Raw genomic sequence first — 25430 nt, forward strand, 5'->3', positions numbered from 1 at the left:
GTTGGCTGACTGGCCGGTCCTAAATATAATGTCATATGGCCCTCAGTCTAAGTGTGTTATATTTATCTAAGGTAGATTTACACATATAGACATGAGGAATTCAAAAACTTTTTAGGTTCACAGATTAAGATGTAATTGCCACAGGTTATTAGTTAGGCAACACCAAATAAATATTTTGTTCTGAGCAAGCGATCACAATTATTTTGTTTAACTTTGTCAGTTTTCATCTGTAAGTAGGATTAAAGGGAGAGGGACCAAGCAGTAAATCATAAGTCAGTCTGAATATGGTGTCGTTCAGGTTGATTTAATCACTGATAACAATGATTTGATGAAATCAACATTTGCTTAATGATTTACAGCACGCTGTACGTGGTATTCTTTGAATACAGGTGTGCCTTAACTAATTTCATCATTACGTTATGATAAAACATGGTGTTTTTACAAATTCTACACCAATATAAGGCTGAGGAAATTACGTTTCATTTTAAATAAAATTAATTCATAACAAAATAAAAATGACATTGAAACAGTGAGTTAAAAAAGCCATGAAATGATAAAAGGCAATGTTTGACAGCCTGAGTGCAGATTTAAAATACATGTGTGGTTCTACGAAAACGTGTATAACTTTATTATCAAAAATGTTATTATTGCAATTTATACACCGATTTAAAGCTTGGAATATTTTATTTCATTATTATATAAATCATATAGTAGCAAAACATTGATTAGCAGTGAACGAACGCATTGAACAAACACATTGAGAACAAAAACGTTCAGTGATAATCTGCAACAATGGACTGTTTACAGTGCTAGTGCAGGTTGATAAAAAGAGTAAAATAATTAACATTTTTATACCCCCACAAACGAAGTTTGAGGGGGTATATAGGAGTGAGCTTTTCGGTCGGTCGGTCGGTCTGTCGGTTTTCATGGTTTCCGGACGATAACTCATGAAAGGCTAGACAGTTTTGAAATTTTTCTGGTACCCAGGTGTAACATCAGAAGATGCAGGTCAAGTTCGATATTGGGGCTGGTGGGGCCAAGGTCAAGGTCACTGTTACTAAAAATAGAAAAACGGTTTCAGGACGATAACTCATGAAAGGCTTGACAGATTTGGACAATTTTTGGTACACAGGTGTAACATCAGAAGATACAGGTCAAGTTCGATATTGGGGCTGGTGGGGCCAAGGTCAAGGTCACTGTTACTAAAAATAGAAAAACGGTTTCCAGGCGATAACTCATGAAAGGCTAGACAGATTTGAACAATTTTTGGTACACAGGTGTAACATCAGAAGATACAGGTCAAGTTCAGTATTGGGGCTGGTGGGGCCAAGGTCAAGGTCACTGTAACTAAAAATAGAAAAACAGTTTCCGGAGGATAACTCATGAAAGGCTAGACAGATTTGAACACTTTTTGGTACACAGGTGTAACATCAGAAGATACAGTTTGGTACACAGGTGTAACATCAGAAGATGCAGGTCAAGTTCGATATTGGGGCTGGTGGGGCCAAGGTCAAGGTCACTGTTACTAATAATAGAAAAACGGTTTCTGGATGATAAATCATGAAAGGCTAGACAGATTTGAACAATTTTTGGTACACAGGTGTAACATCAGAAGATACAGGTCAAGTTCAATATTGGGGCTGGTTTTAGATTAACATCATTTTATTTCTACTGATATAAAGATGAGAAAATTCTCTTGCAATGATAGAAATTTTAATTTGAGAATTATTTTTTATTAATCCTTTTGCAAGTGCAAGTATATATGATTTTTTTACAAACAAAAAAGATATACGGATTCCTTTCAAACAAAGCTGATGGCTGTTATTAAGAACGTCAATAATTTTAATATTTTTCTTAATAACACTAAGTGTTAACTTATAACATTTAACTTAATTTAAAGAAACTACTGTTCATGTGATTAAACTTCAAATATGGAAAAGTCTCCATGATTTGCATGATCTCTTTTAACAAAACATAGATGCTTTGAAAGATTAAGAATTTCGCTTTCGTTTGATTTAATGTTGAATTTGAAGGTTTTTGTTTTCATTTTATATATAATTACCTTTCGGTTACGATTTTACCAGAAAAGAAACCATAAGTATTAGTATTCACATCTTTTTGTAATTTAGGTAGACACGAATTGACTTCAACCAAAAATAATCACTAAAAGCAGGGAACATTAATAATGATCTTACTCCTACTCCCAGCTCAAATAAGAAGCGAACTTTATATAAACTCATTGATTATCATGTTTATAAGGTTTAAATCAATTAGTAATCTGAATTATTATGCCCCGCTTCGAAGAAGAGGGGTATATTGCTTTGCACAGGCATGTCGGTATGTCGGTCGGTCGGTCCGTCGGTAGACCAAAGCTTGTCCGAGTGATAACTCAACAATCCCTGGACGTATGGTCATCAAACTTCACATGAAGGTTGGGGTTGACCAGTAGATGACCCCTATTGATTTTGGGGGTCATCGGGTCAAAGGTCAAGGTCACAGTGACCTTTAATGGTAAAATAATTTTAAAGCTTGTCCGAGTGATAACTCAACAATGCCTGCACCCATGGCCCTATAACTTGACATGGAGGTTGTGCCTGACCAGTAGTTGACCCCTATTGTTTTTGGGGGCCATCAGGCCAAAGGTCAAGGTCACAGTGACCTTGAATGGTAAAAGGTTGTCCGAGTGATAACGTGACAATGCCTGCACCCATGGCCCTCAAACTTGACTTGGAGGTTGGGCCTGACCAGTAGCTGACCCCTATTGTTTTTTGGGCTCAATGGGTCAAAGGTCAAGGTCACAGTGACCTTTAATGGTAAAAGGTTGTTCATGTGATAACTCAACAATGCCTGCACCCATTGCCCTCAAACTTGACTTGGAGGTTGGGCCTGACCAGTAGATGACCCCTATTGTTTTTGGGGGTCATTGGGCCAAAGGTCAAGGTCACAGTGACCTTGAATGGTAAAAGGTTGTCCGATTGATAACTCAACAATGCCTGCACCCATGGCCCTCAAATTTGACTTGGAGAATTGGCCTGACCAGGAGATGACCCCTATGGTTTTTGGGGGTCATCTGGCCAAAGGTCAAGGTCACAGTGACCTGGAATGGTAAAAGGTTGTCCGAGTGATAACTCGACAATGCCTGCACCCATGGCCCTCAAACTTGATTTGGAGATTGAGCCTGGCCAGAAGATTGTCCCTATTAATTTTAGGGGTCATTGGGCCAAAGGTCAAGGTCACAGTGACCTTGAATGATAAAAGTTTGTCCAAGTGATAACTCAACAATGCCTGCACCCATGGCCCTCAAACTTGACATGGAGGTTGGGCCTGACCAGTAGATGACCCCTATTGATTTTAGGGGTCAAAGGTCAAGGTCACAGTGACCTTGAAAGCAAACTCGACAATTCTTGGACCTATGGTCATCAAACTTGACATGAAGGTTGGGCCTGCCCAGTAGATGACCCCTATCAACTTTGGGGGTCATCAGGCCAAGGTCAATGTCACAGTAACCTTTAACGCAAAAAAGTTAACAAATCTTCCCCCACCGATTTCTCAACAATGCCTGAACCTATGATCATTAAACTTGACATGGATGTTAAGCCTGACCAGTAGATCACCCTTATTGATTTTAGGATTCATAGAGCCAAAGGTCAAGGTCACAGTGATTTTGAATGGTAAAAGGTTGTCCGAGTGATAACTCAACAATGCCTGCACCCATGGCCTTCAAACTTGACTTGGAGTTGCATCTGACTTGTAGATGACCCCTTATGATTTAAGGGGTCATCAGGTCAAAGGTCAAGGTCACAGTGACCTTGAACGAAAAAAACTTGTCTTGTGATAACTTGACAATGCCTACACCCATGGCCCTCAAACTTGACATTTAGGTTTCTGGTGACCAGCTGATGACTCTGGATTTTGAGTTCATAGAGTCAAAGGTCATGACGGTCATAACACACTTGATCCTCACACTTTAATGGTCATAATCTTAAAACAGCAACAAATCAGCTGTAATTTCGGTCCATGCATATTTCATTCAATTGTCCATATAATCCTGACAACATGGCGCATGCTCCCCCTGAGCTTTATGTTTGACAAACATCTCTTGTTTTATAATCAATTACATAAATGTTACACTAGCCTGGATTGCAATATTCATCCTTTCTTGGAATGATGATAGTTCATATTTTTGCGGAATATTGATAACCACACACTCCTATACACAGGGTATGAATGAAGGCAAGATTTACAAAGTAATTGTTTAAATATACCAGAAAGGATGAATAAATATCGAAAACAATTATGGTTTTTATGACGAATTCAATATTTAATTTGAAAGAAATGCGCAGAAAACACTGTTTTTCTGCCTTATGAGAATATAGTAGATTTCATCAATCATTTAATAGTTTTGGGTTTTCAGCTATATATAATTAAATACAAGGTTACAATCTTGTTATCAGTAATTAATATTTTCCATAAAAGCATTATTTAGTAAGTAGTTAAAGGTCTGTCAAAATTGATGTTTGTTTTACATGACTGTGTATGTACTGATTTTGAATAAGAATGTCACTTTAATTACCGGTAAGCTCTATTAGACAATGTAGAAATGTTTGAATACTATTAATTCATCCATTTTCTGAGTAAGCCAAAATGTATGAGTGAACCAAATATTTAAGATAATTATGATATATTTCAAGTATGATGATCATATAATGAAAAAAATAAACCAACTTATCTACCTGAATCACTTTGCAACTGTATTAAGACATTTATTATGAGTGTTTTGGAATGGTGTAAGTATGATATGTTCCGAATACTCTTAATTAAAGCAATTGTACACCAGGCCCCGATTTCTCGAAACTTCTTAAGTCCCTTATAACAGGATTAAGCTAATCTCACTATTTTTGTCGTTCTTTGAAATGTATTATATTAACTTCTTCAAGAATTTTTAGAAATTATTTAGGAATAATCTGTATGATTTTTAGAATAAACCATTTTTCATTTATCAAAATCCATTTTCAGTATGTATTTTGGGTAATTGAAATAAGTGACTTAAGCCTGTTAAGCTTAAGAAGTTTCGAGAAATTGGGGCCAGATGATCAATTTGCCAGAAAAAAAGAAAATTGTCGAAAACTGTCATAAACTTAATTGGTATTAATGTGTACAATGCATTGAAACTTACTAACTGAAGTATCACATAGTTTACAATTTATTTAAGTTTAGCAGTTATTTCATACTTTTCAATTAAAAAAGATTGGTATGTCTACCTAGTAGAATTCAATGCTTCCTGCGTGATTGGCTGGTCGGTGTTATCACATGATTATTACCGAGTTAGGTGTATAGCTTAATTATGTTACCCGTTTAGAGTAAGCCGTCATAGCTCAGTGGATATGATGCTGGACTGCAATTTTGGCGACACGCCGGTTCGAACCCGGTTTCAGACACAATTTTTTTTCTGCATTTTGGTACTTTTTTTTACAATTATTATATCAAACACATTCTATTAAATAATTGTCCTGAGATTTATTACAGAAAACAACTTTTTTTGTTGCCAATCTGGTGTACAGTCCCTTTAACATTAAGAAGTTAATCAAGGTTATTAACTTCAGTTTGGCTTACCTATTTTTTGGTGTTTTCAAACAAGTGTCAGTTTCTTTATGATCAGGTTTTGACTTTGTGACCAGAAATTTGTTCACAATTGTTGTTTTTATCAGTATTTGGTCAAAACTGACTTTGAAACATCCTTTTGGACCAACATGATGAAACATATTCCTGTTCAGTGAAGCTGGCTTCTACAGCATCAACTTTCTAAGCTCAATTTCTGGTCATGACAGTATCATGACTTGATTCAAGTAATAGCCTTTGAGCAGAAGACTCAAAACCATAATAAAAAAAAGCTTGGTCAAGCTGCAACTAATGGCATTATCACTATGAGAAACATTGCACAGTCAAATGATGCCATTTTATTATGAAAGAAAATTCATTCCAGTGAGAAAACAACATTTTACCTCAGTTTAAAAATGACAGAGCATGTTTACCCACAGTGGTTCAATTTGGGAAATCATATGTTATTATTGACAACTTGGATTAGGATTGTTATTGGTCCCAGTGTGAAGTCATTGTTCATCATTCCAATTTCCATCCACAAAATAATCACAACACTATAAGACCCACAAAGGAAAATTAAGATTGATCAAATTTTAGCATTTAAAAAAGCCAAAAGCTTATTACCACCAAAAAATGGTTTGGGATAAAAAAACAAAAACAGGTGCAGACACACCCAACAAATTTCAATATTTTATTTTACATTTTCCAAAAATAGATATGTAAAATCTGCAGAATGAAACATCAACATGGTATGGCCTTAAATTGATATCAGCAGGATCAACACAAATTCTAATTTAGTGCGTATCTTTTCTTTTTCTTGATATTCTATATTAAAAAGACACTTCTGTTTTTTTGAAATACAGCTGTGTGATTGGACAATAATTTCTGACAACATGTAAGGTCATTAACTGCAGGAAATCATTGTAAAGACTTCTCTGAACTCATGAAAGACATATACTGAAGTCCATCAATGGAGAATAAATATTTTCCTGAAATGTTCCATTGGTATCATGACTTGATGTAATATCACAAGGTTTTCATGTTTGTGATTTCTCTAAATTTCGAATTAAGTGGCAAGTTAAAACCTACTGATATATTTACTAACTATTGTTTGCCATTGGTTATGTTGTAGAAAATTGTAAAACCCTCAAAAACGACCAATTTTAGCTAACAGAAAATTTGAGATTAAAATAATTTAAACTATTGTCTGCAATCTCTCAAAATTAAAACAGTGGACCTCGTGATATTAAAACAATGAACTTTGTGAAAATTAAAACAATATTTGCAGTATTTCTGCAGTACAGCAGCTTATTATCAGATTGATTAACTTTTGTAGGGCTTTACTGTGTCGGAATGACTTGATTTTCTGAAACACCTGGGAGTGAACTGTGATATTGCAGTAAATAAACATGCTATAAACATCAAGAACTGACATGGGGAGTGAAACTAATGTCCTTTCCCTTACAACTCATTCCGATGGAACATCAACATACAAACAACATATTGGTATAAGCCATTGGGACTCCAACCGACCGCTTTATTTGTATATACAAATATAACGTTTGAAACCATATGCATAATCATGATATAACAATACATACGTACATCTATGAACTTAGATTTTCATATAGAAAGAAATCATATTTGATTATTATCAGTAAACATGTCAAAAATGCATCTAGTAATTTAAGCTTAATACTATCTACTAACAAGACTTCAAAAACAAGTCTGCTCGACGGCCTGTCCCAAGGCTGAATGACCACTCAACACGAAATCCTCGTGCAAAACTTATTCGCCACCTATCGGATTGACCGTAACAAGGGAAAATAATTTTCGTCTAATTCAATAATTTCAAACAACGAAAATTATATTTGTATAACTTAATTTGTGCAAGAATGAATACATGATAAGGTTTTCAAAGATTAAAACGACTGATCAATATATAATGTATAATTTAGATCACACAATGTAATAGCCTTTTTCATGATTGTGCTCTGCAAGTTTCTTGGAAATGACATTTACAATATTTTGTTTTTATCTTGTTTTACATTCAATTTGCAGATATTTGTAAGTGTCTGCAATGTTGATGAACATTGTTCTGTCAAGCTATAGATGAGGATTAAATGAGAAAAAATTAGATGATTTTGTATTCTTGGAAGCTTTTAATAAGGCATGATAATCAGTGGAACAAGAAAGTTTTCAAAGGAATGGAAATTTAAACATCAATATAACTATTGCAATGTTAACGTATGGAGTACAAGAACAATAACCCTGTGAGCCATTGTTAACAAGTTGCCTCCCTTTATAAAAAAAACAACAACCTTAAGCACAATGTATTGAGAAAAAGAAATGGATATGAAAACATAATTACAGTCAAACCTGTACTTAGTGGCCACCCTTGGGAAATGATAAAAATGGCTGCTTAAGACAGGTGGCCACTTAATCCAGGTTTGACATTTCGCCACATTAGCTTTATTCAGAGATGGAGTATGTATCTGAACCATCACCTCACACCACAATCAGTAACATCTGTATCAGTATTATTGAAGAAGGTTGAATAATACATTTGTATAGATAAAATAACTTTATTTCAAATTTATAAATAAAATACATTAGATAAATGTTGATACAAGGTATAAACAAAATACCACAGCCATTTTCGAATAACTTTATACACTCGACACTTTTTTTAGAGTCAAACACTTTCGATCAGTCTTATTTTCAGCCATAATCAAAGTTGATATATCAAGAACAATGCATTGTAAATATCCGTTTGTAGAAATATTAATCCGTGTACTGTGAAAAATAATATTGAAGTGAATAAAAATCGTAACTTGTTTCACGCCTTCGAATGACAATGCATACTGTGAATATATAATAACCAGTGTTTTTGTCGGTATTTAATAATTAACTTCGTAATTATTTAATTATCTTATTAATTGTGTCATTATTTGTGTTAATTCTGATCAAAACAGTCGCCGACGTGTCATAAACATGATTGCTCGATGAGTAAACACGCATGGCAATTGTGTGATGCAATATTCATTTTTATTGGATAACGGAGATACCCGAGGTCGTCGTTCTTTTTCCTAAACTTCCATAAGCAATTAAAGCTGTGTATTGGAAAAATTTATAAGTGTCAGTGACAAGGGATTAGTGGCCGCTAATTAGTGGTGTATATGGCTTTAAGGGGACAAAAATTAGTGGCCGTGGCCTCGTTAGACAATTGGCCGCTTAATGCACAAACATTATATAGTTAAAAAGTACGGGGGGAATTCTGAGTGGCCCGTTAAGGCAGGTGGCCATTTAAAGCAGGTGATCATTCAACCAGGTTTGATTGTATTTATATATATGTATGGCATTACATGTTTGAGTCTTGCACATTACAAGAACCGTAACTCTGAGGCCCATTGTTCCCTAATTGTCTCCCTTGAAATAAAGCGTTCGAGCTAATTGATTTTCTTTTCAATAGAACTTGAACAATTATTCCATCACTTTTTCAATAACAAAGTGAAATATTTGGAAGTCTTATCTATCTATCCAAAAGATGAGATATTGTCATGGCAATAATGGTGTCTTAATAGCTAGTTTTTATGGATTTTGGCATTGTGAAAATCTTAATTTTGTCCATTATATTAAAGGCTCACAATAATTAGGTTGCTGCCATTTTATTTAATGCATAATTTAGTATAACTTATTTAACATAAATGATCAAAACCCAAAAATGCATATGCAGAGTTCTTGTTTGATTATTTGCAGGCTGAAGAAATGTCCAAAATGTTTGATGAAGACATGGATGAGGAGTTTGAATCTGAAAATCCTGCAAGGATAGACTGTTCTACACTAGAAACACATTCAACTAAAAATAGTCCTGCTAAGGAGGATGGAAGAACAGACAAAACTAGTGACACTGGAGAAACTCCTGCGGGTGAAAATCCTTATGTTAACAGCTGTCATATCGGTGAAGATAGTCAACATGGTAAGCAAGGTAACAGCAACAGCGATGAAAATGGGGAGACCATAAAGTTGAGTGACTGTGATGGTCCAAATGGTGGTGAGTCCAATTCCGCAGGTCCCAGACATAAGGAGAGGTTGTGTCCTGGACATGAAAGGGCCCTGCCTATTCAACAAACCGTCTTGGATTTGGATGTCAAAGAGGAAGGCAAGTAAACTAGTCTGTCCATTTAAAAGTATATTGTTTTCCGTCAAAAATTCAATAAAAAATGTTTTATTTTATTATTTGGTAAGTCATCTCTTAAACAGTGAAATAATAATTTTTCGACCAACTCGAAAAAGTATGGGATGGGTTTTGGCAAAAAATCATGTTGAGGAATAATAAAAATAAAAAAAAATAATGCTATATTATTGAGAAAATATTCATTGTTAACTTATCTGGTAACCTGCATATAATAATACTAATGAGCAAGGTTATGTGTGTGTTAGTTTTCGCGGTTCCTCCTTGTGGACACCAACTCATTTACTCTTGTTCTCCTGTGTCGGGTAGGTTCCTATAGTTACAATGTAATTACTTGGCAAAGTTTATACATGATAATGATAGATGGGATCCTTTTAGAACAAAAACTGACAAGTGTGTTGTTCATAATGATAGTGATTAGAACCTCATTTCTCACTTCATTTGGTAATGAGACAGATTTTCTCAGATAAGTTCATTATTTTTGCAATCTGTGAAAAGGTATTGTATTTGTCAACATAGATGATCTGATTTTTGCTAAACTATGCAAAAAATGTACAAAATGTAAAATGAATATTACAATGAGAAATGAATGAACAAGCCCAGCTATCAAACATCCAACAAAGACACTGTCTATAATTAAAAGCACAACACTCAGGCCTGACAAAAACTGAACGAGTGACACACAACCTACACACAACAGAAACAGACCAGACCATAGGACCGTTTACCTACTCCTAAAAGTTCACAATTGATTTATAGAGGTCTTCAGACAAGTAAACTTTGTACATTACTAGAAGGGTAAGGGTTGAGCCTCAAATTCTAGGGTTACCAGATTGGGGCTTTATAATGATGTTTTTATATGCATAAACACCAAATACAGTGGTAAAAATGTAACATGGAACTAACCCTTGCACCAATTTGTTCCAATTCGACACTTATAACAGTTGAAGTTCTGATAGCCCAGTAGATTTGTAAGAATTTAGATTTACTTCTTCAAGATTGATTCTGCTTTGAACAATGCATCTATATTGCTGGATATCAGCTGGACAATGTATAAGGAGGCTTATCTACACTGTTTCATTGGTTGGAATCATATCACCATTATTGGTTTAACATCTACATTGATGTTTCATGTTTTGGAATCATATCACAATTAATTGGTTTACTATCTACATTGGTGTTTTATTGGTTGGCATTGTATCACCATTATTGGTTTACCATCTACATTGGTGTTTTATTGGTTGGAATCATGTCACCATTATTGGTTTACCATCTGCAGTGGTGTTTTATTTGTTGGAATCATATCACCATTATTGGTTTACCATCTACAATGGTGTTTTATTGGTTGGAATCATACCATCATCATTGGTTTACCATCTACATTGGTGTTTTATTGTTTGGAATCATAACACCATTATTGGTTTACCATCTTCACTAGTGTTTTATTGGTTGGAATTATATCACCATTATTGGTTTACCATCTACATTGGTGTTTTATTGGTTGGAATAATCTCACCATTATTGGTTTACCATCTACATTACTGTTTTATTGGTTGGAATTATCTCACCATTATTGGTTTACCATCTACATTACTGTTTTATTGGTTGGAATTATCTCACCATTATTGGTTTACCATCTACATTACTGTTTTATTGGTTGGAATTATCTCACCATTATTGGTTTACCATCTACATTACTGTTTTATTGGTTGGAATTATCTCACCATTATTGGTTTACCATCTACATTTCTGTTTCATTGGTTGGAATCATCTCACCATTATTGGTTTACCATCTACATTTCTGTTTCATTGGTTGGAATTATATCACCATTATTGGTTTACCATCTACATTTTTGTTTCATTGGTTGGAATCATCTCACCATTATTGGTTTACCATCTACATTACTGTTTTATTGGTTGGAATCATATCACCATTATTGGTTTACCATCTACATTACTGTTTCATTGGTTGGAATTATATCACCATTATTGGTTTACCATCTATATAACTGTTTCATTGGTTGGGATCATCTCACCATTATTGGTTAACCATCTACAATGGTGTTTTATTGGTTGGAATTATATCACAATAATTGGTTTACCATCTACAATGGTGTTTTCTTGGTTGGAATCATCTCACCATTATTGGTTTACCATCGATAATGCTGTTTCATTGGTTGCAATCATATCAACATCATTGGTTTACCATCTACATTACTGTTTTATTGGTTGCAATCATATCACCATACCATCTACAATGGTGTTTTATTGGTTGGAATCATATCACCATTATTAGTTTACCATCTACATTGCTGTTTCATTGGTTGGAATCATACCATCATAATTATGCCCCCCTTCGAAGAAGAGGGGTATATTGCTTTGCACAGGCATGTCGGTCGGTCGGTCGGTCCGTCGGTCCGTCGGTAGACCAAAGCTTGTCCAAGTGATAACTCGACAATTCCTGGATGTATGGTCATCAAACTTGACATGAAGGTTGGGCCTGACCAGTAGATGACCCCTATTGATTTTAGGGCTCATCGGTCAAAGGTCAAGGTCACAGTGACCTTTAATGGTAAAATAATTTTAAAGCTTGTCCTAGTGATAACTCAACAATGCCTAGACCTATGGTCATCAAACTTGATATGGAAGTTGGGCCTGACCATTAGATGACCCCTATTGTTTTTGGGGGTCATCGGGCCAAAGGTCAAGGTCACAGTGACCTTGAATGGTATAAGGATGTCCGAGTGATAACTCAACAATGCCTGCACTCTTGGCCCTCATTCTTGACTTGGAGGTTGAGCCTGACCAGTAGCTGACCCCTATTGTTTTTGGGGCTCATCGGGTCAAAGATCAAGGTCATAGTGACATTGAATGGTAAAAGGTTGTCCGAGTGATAACTCAACAATGCCTGCACCCATGGCCCTCATAATTGACTTGGAGGTTGGGCCTGACCAGTAGATGAACCCTATTGTTTTTGGGGGTCATCGGGCAAAATGTCAAGGTCACAGTGACCTTGAATGGTAAAAGCTTGTCCATGTGATAACTCGACAATGCCTACACCCATGGTCCTCAAACTTGACTTGGAGATTGGGCCTGACCAGTAGATGACCCCTATTGTTTTTGTGGTTCATCGGGCCAAAGGTCAAGGTCACAGTGACCTTGAATGGTAAAAGGTTGTCCGTGTCATTACTCGACAATGCCTGCACCTATGGCCCTCAAACTTGACTTGGAGGTTGGGCCTGACCAGTAGATGACCCCTATTGTTTTTGGGGGTCATCGGGCCAAAGGTCAAGGTCACAGTGACCTTGAATTGTAAAAGGTTGTCTGAGTGATAACTCGACAATGCCTGCACCCATGGCCATCAAACTTGAATTGGAGGTTGGGCCTGACCAGTAGATGGCCCCGATTGATTTTAGGGGTCATTGGGCCAAAGGTCGAGGTAACAGTGACTTTGATGATAAAAGGTTGCCCGAGTGATAACTCAACAATGCCTGTGCCCATGGCCCTCAAACTTGACTTGGAGGTTGGGCCTGACCAGTAGATGACCCCTATTGATTTAAGGGTTCAGAGGTCAAGGTCACAGTGACCTTGAAAGCAAACTCGACAATTCCTGGACCTATGGTCATCAAACTTGACATGAAGGTTGGGCCTGACCAGTAGATGACCCCTCTTGACTTTGGGGGTCATCAGGCCAAGGTCAAGGTCACAGTATCCTTTTACGCAAAAAAGTTAACAAATCTTCTCCCAGTGATATCTCAACAATGCCTGAATCTATGATCATCAAACTTGACATGTAAGTTGGGCCTGACCAGGAGATGACCCTTATTGATTTTAGGAGTCATTGGGTCAAAGGTCAGGTTCACAGTGACCTTGAATGCGAAAATGTTTCAAGTGATTATTGGACAATGCCTGCACTTTGGCCCTCAAACTTGACTTGGAGTTGTGTCTGACCTGTTGATGACCCTTATGATTTAAGGGGTCATTGGATCAAAGGTCAAGGTTACAGTGACCTTGAACGAAAAATGCTTGTCTGTGTGATAACTTGTCAATGCCTGCACCCATGGCCCTCAAACTTAACATTTAGATTTTTGGTGACCAGCTGATGACTACTATGGATTTTGAGGTCATACAGTCAAAGGTCATGGTCATAACACACTCTATCCTCAAACTTTGAATGGTCATAATCTTAAAACTGCCTCAACGGCATACAATGTTAGCGACAAATCAGCTGTCATTTCGGTCCATGCTTATTTCATTCAATTGTTCATATAATCCTGACAACATGGCGCTCAGGGGGGGGGGGGGGGCATAATGTTTGACAAACATCTCTTGTTGGTTTACCATCTACATTGGTGTTTTATTGGTTGGAATCATAACACCATTATTGGTTTACCATCTGCATTACTGTTTTATTGGTTGGAATCATCTCACCATTATTGGTTTACCATCTGCATTACTGTTTTATTGGTTGGAATCATCTCACCATTATTGGTTTACCATCTACATTACTGTTTTATTGGTTGGAATCAGTTCACCATTATTGGTTTACCATCTACATTACTGTTTTATTGGTTGGAATTATATCACAATAATTGGTTTACCATCTACATTGCTGTTTCATTGGTTGGAATCATCTCACCATTATTGGTTTATCATCTACATTACTGTTTTATTGGTTGGAATCAGTTCACCATTATTGGTTTACCATCTACATTACTGTTTCATTGGTTGGAATCATCTCACCATTATTGGTTTACCATCCACATTTTTGTTTCATTGGTTGGAATCATACCATCATCATTGGTTTACCATCTACATTGCTGTTTCATTGGTTGGAATCATCTCACCATTATTGGTTTATCATCTACGTTTCTGTTTTATTGGTTGGAGTCAGTTCACCATTATTGGTTTACCATCTACATTACTGTTTTATTGGTTGGAATCATCTCACCATTATTGGTTTACCATCTACATTACTGTTTCATTGGTTGGAGTTATATCACCATTATTGGTTTACCATCTACATTACTGTTTTATTGGTTGGAATTATATCACCATTATTGGTTTACCATCTACATTACTGTTTCATTGGTTGGAATCATCTCACCATTATTGGTTTACCATCTACATTACTGTTTTATTGGTTGATATTATATGACAATAATTGGTTTACCATCTACATTGCTGTTTCATTGGTTGGAATCATCTCACCATTATTGGTTTATCATCTACATTACTGTTTTATTGGTTGGAATCAGTTCACCATTATTGGTTTACCATCTACATTACTGTTTCATTGGTTGGAATCATCTCACCATTATTGGTTTTCCATCCACATTTTTGTTTCATTGGTTGGAATCATACCATCATCATTGGTTTACCATCTACATTGCTGTTTCATTGGTTGGAATCATCTCACCATTATTGGTTTATCATCTACATTTCTGTTTTATTGGTTGGAATCAGTTCACCATTATTGGTTTACCATCTACATTACTGTTTTATTGGTTGGAATCATCTCACCATTATTGGTTTACTATCTACATTACTGTTTTATTGGTTGGAATCATCTCACCATTATTGGTTTACTATCTACATTACTGTTTTATTGGTTGGAATCATCTCACCATTATTGGTTTACCATCTACATTACTGTTTTATTGGTTGGAATCATATCAACATTATTGGTTTACCATCTACATTGGTGTTTAATTTGTTAGAATCATATCACCATTATTGGTTTACCATCTACATTACTGTTTCATTGGTTGAAATCATATCAACATCATTGGTTTACCATCTACATTGGTGTTTCATTGGTTGGAATCATATATCATTATTGGTTTACCATCTACATTGGTTTTTTATTGGTTGAAATCATATATCATTATTGGTTTACCATCTACATTGGTGTTTTATTGGTAGGAATCATCTCACCATTATTGGTTTACCATCTACATTGGTGTTTTATTGTTTGGATCATATCACCATTATTTGTTTTACACCTACATTGCTGTTTCATTGGTTGGAATCATCTCACCATTATATATAAACAATGCTGTTTTATTGGTTGGAATCATATCAACATCATTGGTTTACCATCTACATTACTGTTTTATTGGTTGGAATCATATCAACCTCATTGGTTTACCATCTACATTACTGTTTTATTGGTTGGAATCATATCAACCTCATTGGTTTACCATCTACATTACTGTTTTATTGGTTGGAATCATATCAACATCATTGGTTTACCATCAACATTTTTGTTTCATTGGTTGGAATCATACCATCATCATTGGTTTACCATCTACATTGGTGTTTTATTGGTTGGAATCATATCACCATAATTGGTTTACCATCTACATTACTGTTTTATTGGTTGGAATCATCTCGCCATTATTGGTTTACCATCTACATTACTGTTTCATTGGTTGGAATCATCTCACCATTATTGGTATACCATCTACATATCTGTTTTATTGGTTGGAATCATATATCATTATTGGTTTACCATCTACATTGGTGTTTTATTGGTTGAAATCATATATCATTATTGGTTTACCATCTACATTACTGTTTCATCGGTTGGAATCATCTCACCATTATTGGTTTACTATCTACATTACTGTTTTATTGGTTGGAATCAGTTCACCATTATTGGTTTACCATCTACATTACTGTTTTATTGGTTGGAATCATCTCACCATTATTGGTTTACCATCTACATTACTGTTTCATTGGTTGGAATCATCTCACCATTATTGGTTTACTATCTACATTACTGTTTTATTGGTTGGAATTATATCACCATTATTGGTTTGCCATCTGCATTACTGTTTTATTGATTGGAATTATATCACCATTATTGGTTTACCATCTACATTACTGTTTTATTGGTTGGAATCATCTCACCATTATTGGTTTACCATCTACATTGCTGTTTTATTGGTTGGAATTATATCCCCATTATTGGTTTACCATCTACATTACTGTTTTATTGGTTGGAATCAGTTCACCATTATTGGTTTACCATCTACATTTCTGTTTTATTGGTTGGAATCATACCATCATCATTGGTTTACCATCTACATTACTGTTTTATTGGTTGGAATCATCTCACCATTATTGGTTTACCATCTACATTACTGTTTTATTGGTTGGAATTATATCACCATTATTGGTTTACTATCTACATTACTGTTTTATTGGTTGGAATCAGTCCACCATTATTGGTTTACCATCTACATTTCTGTTTCATTGGTTGGAATCATCTCACCATTATTGGTTTAACATCTACATTACTGTTTCATTGGTTGAAATTATATCACCATTATTGGTTTACCATCTACATTTCTGTTTCATTGGTTGGAATCAGTTCACCATTATTGGTTTACTATCTACATTACTGTTTTATTGGTTGGAATCAGTTCACCATTATTGGTTTACCATCTACATTTATGTTTCATTGGTTGGAATCATCTCACCATTATTGGTTTACCATCTACATTACTGTTTTATTGGTTGGAATTATATCACCATTATTGGTTTACTATCTACATTACTGTTTTATTGGTTGGAATCAGTTCACCATTTTTTGTTTACCATCTACATTTATGTTTCATTGGTTGGAATCATCTCACCATTATTGGTTTACCATCTACATTTCTGTTGCATTGGTTGGAATCATCTCACCATTATTGGTTTACCATCTACATTACTGTTTTATTGGTTGTAATTATATCACCATTATTGGTTTACCATCTACATTACTGTTTTATTGGTTGGAATCAGTTCACCATTATTGGTTTACCATCTACATTTCTGGTTTATTGGTTTGAATTATATCACCATTATTGGTTTACCATCTTCATTTCTGTTTTATTGGTTTGAATTATATCACCATTATTGGTTTACCATCTACATTACTGTTTCATTGGTTGGAATCATCTCATCATTATTGGTTTACCATCTACATTACTGTTTTATTGGTTGGAATTATATCACCATTATTGGTTTACCATCTACATTACTGTTTTATTGGTTGGAATCAGTTCACCATTATTGGTTAACCATCTACATTACTGTTTTATTGGTTGGAATCAGTTCACCATTATTGGTTTACCATCTACATTTCTGTTTTATTGGTTGGAATTATATCACCATCATTGGTTTACCATCCACATTTCTGTTTTATTGGTTGGAAATATATCACCATTATTGGTTTACCATCTACTTTACTGTTTTATTGGTTGGAATCATCTCACCATTTTTGGTTTACCATCTACATTACTGTTTCATTGGTTGGAATCATCTCACCATTATTGGTTTACCATCTACATTACTGTTTTATTGGTTGGAATTATATCACCATTATTGGTTTACCATTTACATTACTGTTTTATTGGTTGGAATTATATCACCATTATTGGTTTACCATCTACATTACTGTTTTATTGGTTGGAATTATATCACCATTATTGGTTTACCATCTACATTACTGTTTTATTGGTTGGAATTATATCACCATTATTGGTTTACCATCTACATTACTGTTTTTTTTTGGTTGGAATTATATCACCATGATTGGTTTACCATCTACATTTCTGTTTCATTGGTTGGAATCAGACCATCATCATTGGTTTACCATCTACATTACTGTTTTATTGGTTGGAATTATATCACCATTATTGGTTTACCATCTACATTGGTGTTTTATTGGTTGGAATTATATCACCATTATTGGTTTACCATCTACATTTCTGTTTCATTGGTTGGAATCATATCAACATCATTGGTTTACCATCTACAATGCTGTTTCATTGATTTGAATCACATCACCATTATTGGTTGACTCATTACAGACTTATCTGCATTGTTGTTTCACCATTTGCAGGAATACCAACATAACTGTTTTAATGATTACATTTCTATCAGCATTTCTATTTCAACAACAGTACTGTTTTAGCATTTTCTGGTGCATGCACATGACTGTGAAACATGACTGTTTCACCATTTGCAGACATAACAACATAACATCCTTTCACTTATTGCAGGCATATCGACATTACTATGTTACCTGGAGTTACATGACGGCCAGTGGGTTGAGAACTTGTCAAATGTGTACGCCAATTGCCGTGTACAGTGCTATGGAGGGCCAGCCCAGCTGCAGGCAGTATCTAAAAAGGTAATAGTTCGCCTAAATAAAAACATATTGTAGATTGGGTTGAGGGCATAGTGGTTTGATTTTATGTATTTTAATGAAATCAGTATGGCATGCATTCTAATGTTGGTCCTTTTTCACCTATTACTGTCAGATAAAAATCTTGTGTGCTTCAAAGGGGAATTGGGGGAATCAAAGTAAGATCCGGCCTTTTTGAAAAGCTACTCTTTTTTAGCTCTACTGGCCAAAGGCCAGAAGAGCTTATGCGATGGTAATGTGTACATATTATGTGCGTCCGTGCGTCTGTAAACAATTGCTTGTGAACATAATACAGTCTTCAGTTTTGATTGTATCTCGATGAAACTTGTACAGTATTTAGATATCCTTTAAAGCTCGGTTCCTTACGAAAACCAGCCAGATCCACCCATGCATGCCTAGATTATGGACATTGAAAGTATAAAAAAAATCAGTGCATCTGTAAACAGTTGCTTGTGAAAAAAAGTATAAAAAAATGCTATTTTTAGCTAAGTCTATTTTTAGCCAAGTCTACATAAGCGAAGTCTGTTTTTAGCCAAGTTTACATGTAAAGTCACAATTGCTTGTAATTGTTTGTTCAAATTATGCCCCTGGGGTCATTACTGGCCACGTCCCTGGGTTCACAGGTTTGGAATACTTAAACTGGGAAATGTTAAAAAACTTTTTGTCTGAAACAGCTATGCAGATACTTGCTATTTTGAACAAGGCTTAATTTAGTGGTCCACTTTGTTGTGGAGCATCAAATGATGACCGTCTAGAAAAACTATGAAATTATTCCGCTTGGGCAAAAGCTGGCCCCACCCCTTTTGACTTACTTTTTAATTTTTAAAGCTACAGCAATGAAATTTGGACCATGTGTACAGTTTTGCAAACAAGCATCAATGTTGTCCTTGGATGTCCTTTACTTTGACCTTTTGACCAACTTTTTTATTTTTAAAGCTACAGAAATGAAATTTTGACCATGAGTCCAGTTTTGAAAGCAAATATTTTTTACCCTCAGATTACCTTTACTTGGCACATAATTTTATTAGAATAGTTCATGCAACTAATCTCCTTACAACACCTTCTGTCCTCAGATGTTGAATGTGCAGCGTTTTGAGCTAACCCAAACACAAAAAGTGAACTATATATTTGTTGCATATTACTCATACGTACATGGTCTGGATTGAAAATTACCACAAGAGCCATGCAAGTAGAGCATAGGCCCTCTTGGGCCTTTTGTTTATAAATAAATACTCTTCAGTCATGTATCCCTAGCGCAGTGTATAAAGTGCTGAATTTCTAATTCTATTGATTTCTCCTGTTGCGGGTTCAAACACATACTCACTAACTCATCTCTTGTAGGACCCATCTTATGGAACTCATCTCCTGTAGAATCTTTTTGTGGAACCTATTTCTTGTGAGAACTTTCTAATGGAAATTGGATCTTGTAGGATCTGTCTTATGGATCTCTTTTATTGTAGGATTTATCTTATGGAACTCGTATATTGTAATATTTATCTTATAGAACTCATTTCTTGTAGGATTTATCTGATGGAACTCATGTCTTGTAATATTTATCTAGCGGAACTCGTATATTGTAATATTTATCTTATAGAACTCATTTCTTTTAGGATTTATCTTATGGAACTTGTGTCTTGTAGGATTTATCTTATGGAGCTCATACCTTGTAATATTTATCTTATGGAACTCGTGTCTTGTAATATTTATCTGATGGAACTTACATCTTGTAGGATTTATCTTATTGAAATCATATCTTGCAGGATGTACCTTATTGAACACATATTTTGTATATTCTATCTTATGGAATTCATATCTTGTAAGTACTATATCTTACAGAATTGTACCTTGTAGGATTTATCATATTATGGAATTCATCTCTCATCTGGATCTTGTCATGCCTTTGAACCCTTTGCCCTTAAAGGGATTGATGTGTTGCTACCCAACCTGTCATACTCACAATTATTTGCACTGAAAAACTTTAGCATAAACAAGAGTGCTTGTTCAGAATTGTACTAACTGTTAAAAGAGGTGCAGTAAATTTTACAAACTGTCAAAGATGTAAAACATCCATGAAACAAACTTATCCTGTTTTTAGTAAACAATGAGAATTTACCAGTTCACATGGCTGACTTTCCCAATAATCACATCCATTGAAACTTGAAACTCTTTGTTATGCTCCATTTCATTTCATTTATATTGCAATATATCCTCCCCAAGGGTGATTTGAACACAATATAATATGAGAAAAAAATGGAAGAAATATTCATTTCATTCATAAAGTAACATGAGAATAATACATACAAATATGCAATGGATTCAAGTGAAATACAATATTATTGACATAGAAATGACAATTGTAGGGCATAAATGTCAATGTCTCAGTATTTCTTTTAAACATAAGTGAAAGTATTGTATATAAATTGAATGCACCTTGCAAATAACGAAAAACTGAGCGTGCATAACAGCAATTGATTACAGTCTGGCTTTGTTTCCTCAAACAAAATCTCTGAAAATGATTGAATCTTTTCTAGCTAAGGCGGATCTGACATGTTGACCAAATTACATATTATTTAGATCACTATAAAAACTTGCACAAACAAGGAAAAACGAAATGTTCGGTTTTGTCAAAGAAGGCATGTTTACAAATTACACGGAAGTGCAATAAAGATCGAGGGGTTGTCTAACCACAAGTTAGCAATATAGTGCCGAAAAGTAACAAAAAGCTGAAAATGTATTTAAATGTCTTAGAATGCACTGCATGTAAGTCTGTCAATCTACGGTAATTTCAGTAAGTTGTCTTACTAAGGCCACACTAAATTGATGTTTTGCAAACAGAGCTCATTATTTGGAAAGTGTAATTTTTTTTTAGTTATTTTGATGTGCGACCACACTTATATTTTCACTGCAAACCATTTGTTGCGACCTTTAGCATTTTTGAAAGCTGCATTATATTGGTTATACCTTTCCTACACAGTTGTATTGTGTTGTTTTGTAAAGGGAAGTAACCGATGCCTAAAGTTTTAAAAATATCAACTGGTTTAGCATTGGTGTCAATAATTTAAAAAATGTAGCAGCTGAACATGTGTTTTCAAGCAAAATGTTGTTTTCTTACTGAAATGAAAAATTAACTGAAGAGAAATATTTCCAAAGGCAACAGTTCTCTCAACAAATGCCTGTCATTTGACTGAAATGTTTGTCATGATAATAAAAATACAAGTTGCTATCTATCTGAGCTCTTTGCTTAAAGTGTAAGCCTCTTTTGCTCTCAAGGCCACCATTGAGTTAAACCAAATCATGATACTCAAGACTAGAATTTGACCTGATGATGTTGATAATGTAGAATACAGCCTTAACTCCACAGGAATCTGTTACATTGTTTGGTCTGAAATAATGTTTGAAAGAAAAAATATGAATATTGACATAAACAACGATATATACACCTGGACAAAAAAAATGTTTTTTTTTCTTTGGCTAGCTCGCTCATCAATTTTTGGGGCAAAAGAACGAAAAAACAAAAAAATAATTTGGTGTGGCCAAATTGAAAGAAAATCCATAGTACATTATTTGATTTATTTTGTTTGTCAGGTATAATTTTTACATTTCATATGAAGACAGATTTAGTTAATTAAAAGGTGAATCACTATTTTTCTAGAAATGTTTACATTTAAAAAGATAATACTGCACTGATAAAACCTTATTCCAATCCTTTTCTTCTTCAAGAGACTTGCAATGAGCACTTTTATGTTTTATCAATTGTGTCTTGTTGTAAGATCATTGCTTTGTCTTACTACATGAATTTCAATTTTTTTATGCTGCAAGTTAATCGAGCCTTGTGGTCCTTACCAAGCCAATATCCTCTTTTTTATTAATATTCATGCATACGTTGACCATGTATTTTATAAGCACCGTTTGTGGGAATGGCTTGTTGGGGCGTTTGCAGTTATGCCCATATTTGTTTGCAATTACACCTTTACCATCCTATAATATCAAGTTCCAAGCACTTGTACTATAGCAATGTTTACAAACTGTCATTTTTTTTCTTGGTATTTATCTGTATTCTGAGACCTGAACATTTTCTGATGGAAATTCAAAATAAAATTTAACTGTAATCATAAAACTGTTTATGGCACTTATGATGCTGATTTCATTTTTGTAAAACTAGACATTTTTATATTTCTAATTCAACATATTTCAAACATATTTAGCATACAGTGGTTTAAAATGACATGTGCCTGGCACATCTTAGGACTATATTTTTCTCTTTAACATCTTCTGCAGTGTCCCCCAATCGCGGTCGCCATTGCCAGGGCAAGACGGGATGGGACAAGCTTTACCAACACCAACAGTATAGAGTTCTCCGTTATTGATGTTAGCGACATGATGGGATGGGACAGCGGCCCTGTCAAGAGAGAACTAAAACTACTCCTGTGGAATTTTGATGGTAGGATTTGTGTCACATCACAGGTTTCTTTTTACCTAGAATCCTTATCATTGTTGTTGTTATTTTTAGGGGGGTTGGGGAAGAAAGTGTTGCCAACTTTGTGGTCACAATAGTAATGGCTACATTTTGATGTCACAGTATCGTGCAGGCTATATAGAATTGTATTTATCTGTCAACTTCTTTGGATTGCTTTTGGTTTATCTAATATCATTGAAACCACACTATTTTGTTATTGGCTTCAAGGCATATTCTGTTTTTGTGGTGAAAATGAAATTTAAAGCACCATATTTGACTCTAGCAAAGGGCCTTTTTATCGGGGGTAGTATTTTAGTTTTATTACATTTATTAGATGTAATATGAAGATGCAGTGCATTAAGTTGAATGTTACTCCAAAGGGAATTTTTTGGCAAATTCACTTTAACATTCAGAAATATTCTTTAAGACTTATCATGCAATTCCTTTTCCTTGATAAAATTGCCTGTTGTATTATTAAATGCTCCCTAGAGCAGAGAAATATTAGTTGTATAATTGTGTCTGACTTGAGAGAAAGACTATATAATAAGAATAGGTAATATGTTCGGGTTAACTGACCAAGTCAATATATTTTCAGCAACGGTTATGTTACAATGTTTTCTCAGACATTTGAACTCACTGCGGTTACAAGGTGAAATCCACTGCCATTGAAACCCCCCTACTGCTCTACCGACAAAATCTACCGCTTTTGAAAAAAATCAACAACATTAAAACAAAAGAGGCCTTGAAATTGCATTTAACATCCAGTTAAGTCATAAAATTGTCATAATGTAACTGAATACATCTAGTCATGTCATCACTAGAGGGCAGAGATTACGGTAACACCAAATGATCCTGCCAATCAGCATAATTGGCGATTATTAGTTTGTTGACAATCTATGGGTGAATGTATCGTGTCAAAGAAATATTAGCCTGTTGAGTAATAATGTGAATACAGTGATAACTTGATGTACTGGGGTGAGTTCAATGGCCTAGATCAATAAAACAGAAGCCGCTTAATTTGTTCCAACCTTGTGGTATCATTAGATTTGCATGTGCTACCTTTGTTGGCAGTGTTGAACAGTAAATGAATATATCACTTTTAGTAACTTTTTTAGATGCTTTTTAGGTGGGAAACATTGTGACAATGCCAGAAAAGGAAATCCAGACAAGTACACTTTTGCTGAGCCAAAAAGGACAAATTTACCAATTTAGGCAAAATCAATGAAAAATAGCTTGGTGTTTTGAAGGCAAAGAAATCAAAACTAAATGTATTGTAATTGTTTGTTTTGCCTGTTATTGTTTGTTCCAGAGGACACAAGCCAATGAGGACTGGTATCATGATTGCCTTCCATTTATTATCAAATGACCCAACATGAACTATGTTGTTTTTGTTCTATAGCAACTGTATATTGTCTGTATGTTCTGCAGGAAGCAAACCATAATGTGGAGTCTACACACAATTTATTAATACTCTTAGGAAATATACAAACACAATACAATTATATGCATTTTGTTGTGTATGTTCTTCTATTGTCCACCTCCAGGAGGCAAGCCAGTTAGGACAGGTACAATGGTGGAATTTACAGACCTAGCCTTCCACTTCCGATCCCCGGGGGATTTCACTACTGATGAACTGGATGACATCTTGCAGTTCCTTCATACAAGGGCTCAGCGCCAAGAGAGATCTGAGATAGCTAATCTCTCCAGTCTCTATGAGGCACTGAAAGGGTAGGAGTACATTATCAATGTGGTGATGATAAATTTTTTATCACAAATCAAGCCATACCAATGATGTCATGTTATCATGAACGTTTGGAGAGCAACAGGTTTAGAGTTATCACTCTTGGTACACATTACAACCATGACTGAAAGTAGTGCCAGGTGTATGTTTCATGACCCAAAGCCATTTTGTCAAAGAGTTATGTGCCCTTATATAAGTTTTTCACACTTTTCGCAATATTTGGGTTTGTGAATCA

General features: G+C 34.9%; 1 protein-coding gene across 3 annotated transcripts in view; it reads left to right on the plus strand.

The window, feature by feature from the left end:
• LOC128243148 (ATP-dependent DNA helicase Q4-like) overlaps window positions 1–25430 on the plus strand; it is a 208304-nt gene that overhangs the window by 178000 nt on the left and 4874 nt on the right. For all 3 annotated transcript variants that reach the window (XM_052960715.1, XM_052960717.1, XM_052960716.1), the window contains exons 19-22: window positions 9361–9763; window positions 18853–18983; window positions 23277–23439; window positions 24999–25182. In XM_052960715.1, the coding sequence (XP_052816675.1) occupies window positions 9361–9763; window positions 18853–18983; window positions 23277–23439; window positions 24999–25182 (881 nt within the window). The remainder of the gene's footprint in view (window positions 1–9360; window positions 9764–18852; window positions 18984–23276; window positions 23440–24998; window positions 25183–25430) is intronic.

This window comes from Mya arenaria, chromosome 8, assembly GCF_026914265.1.
Source record: "Mya arenaria isolate MELC-2E11 chromosome 8, ASM2691426v1".
Lineage (NCBI taxonomy): Eukaryota > Metazoa > Mollusca > Bivalvia > Myida > Myidae > Mya > Mya arenaria.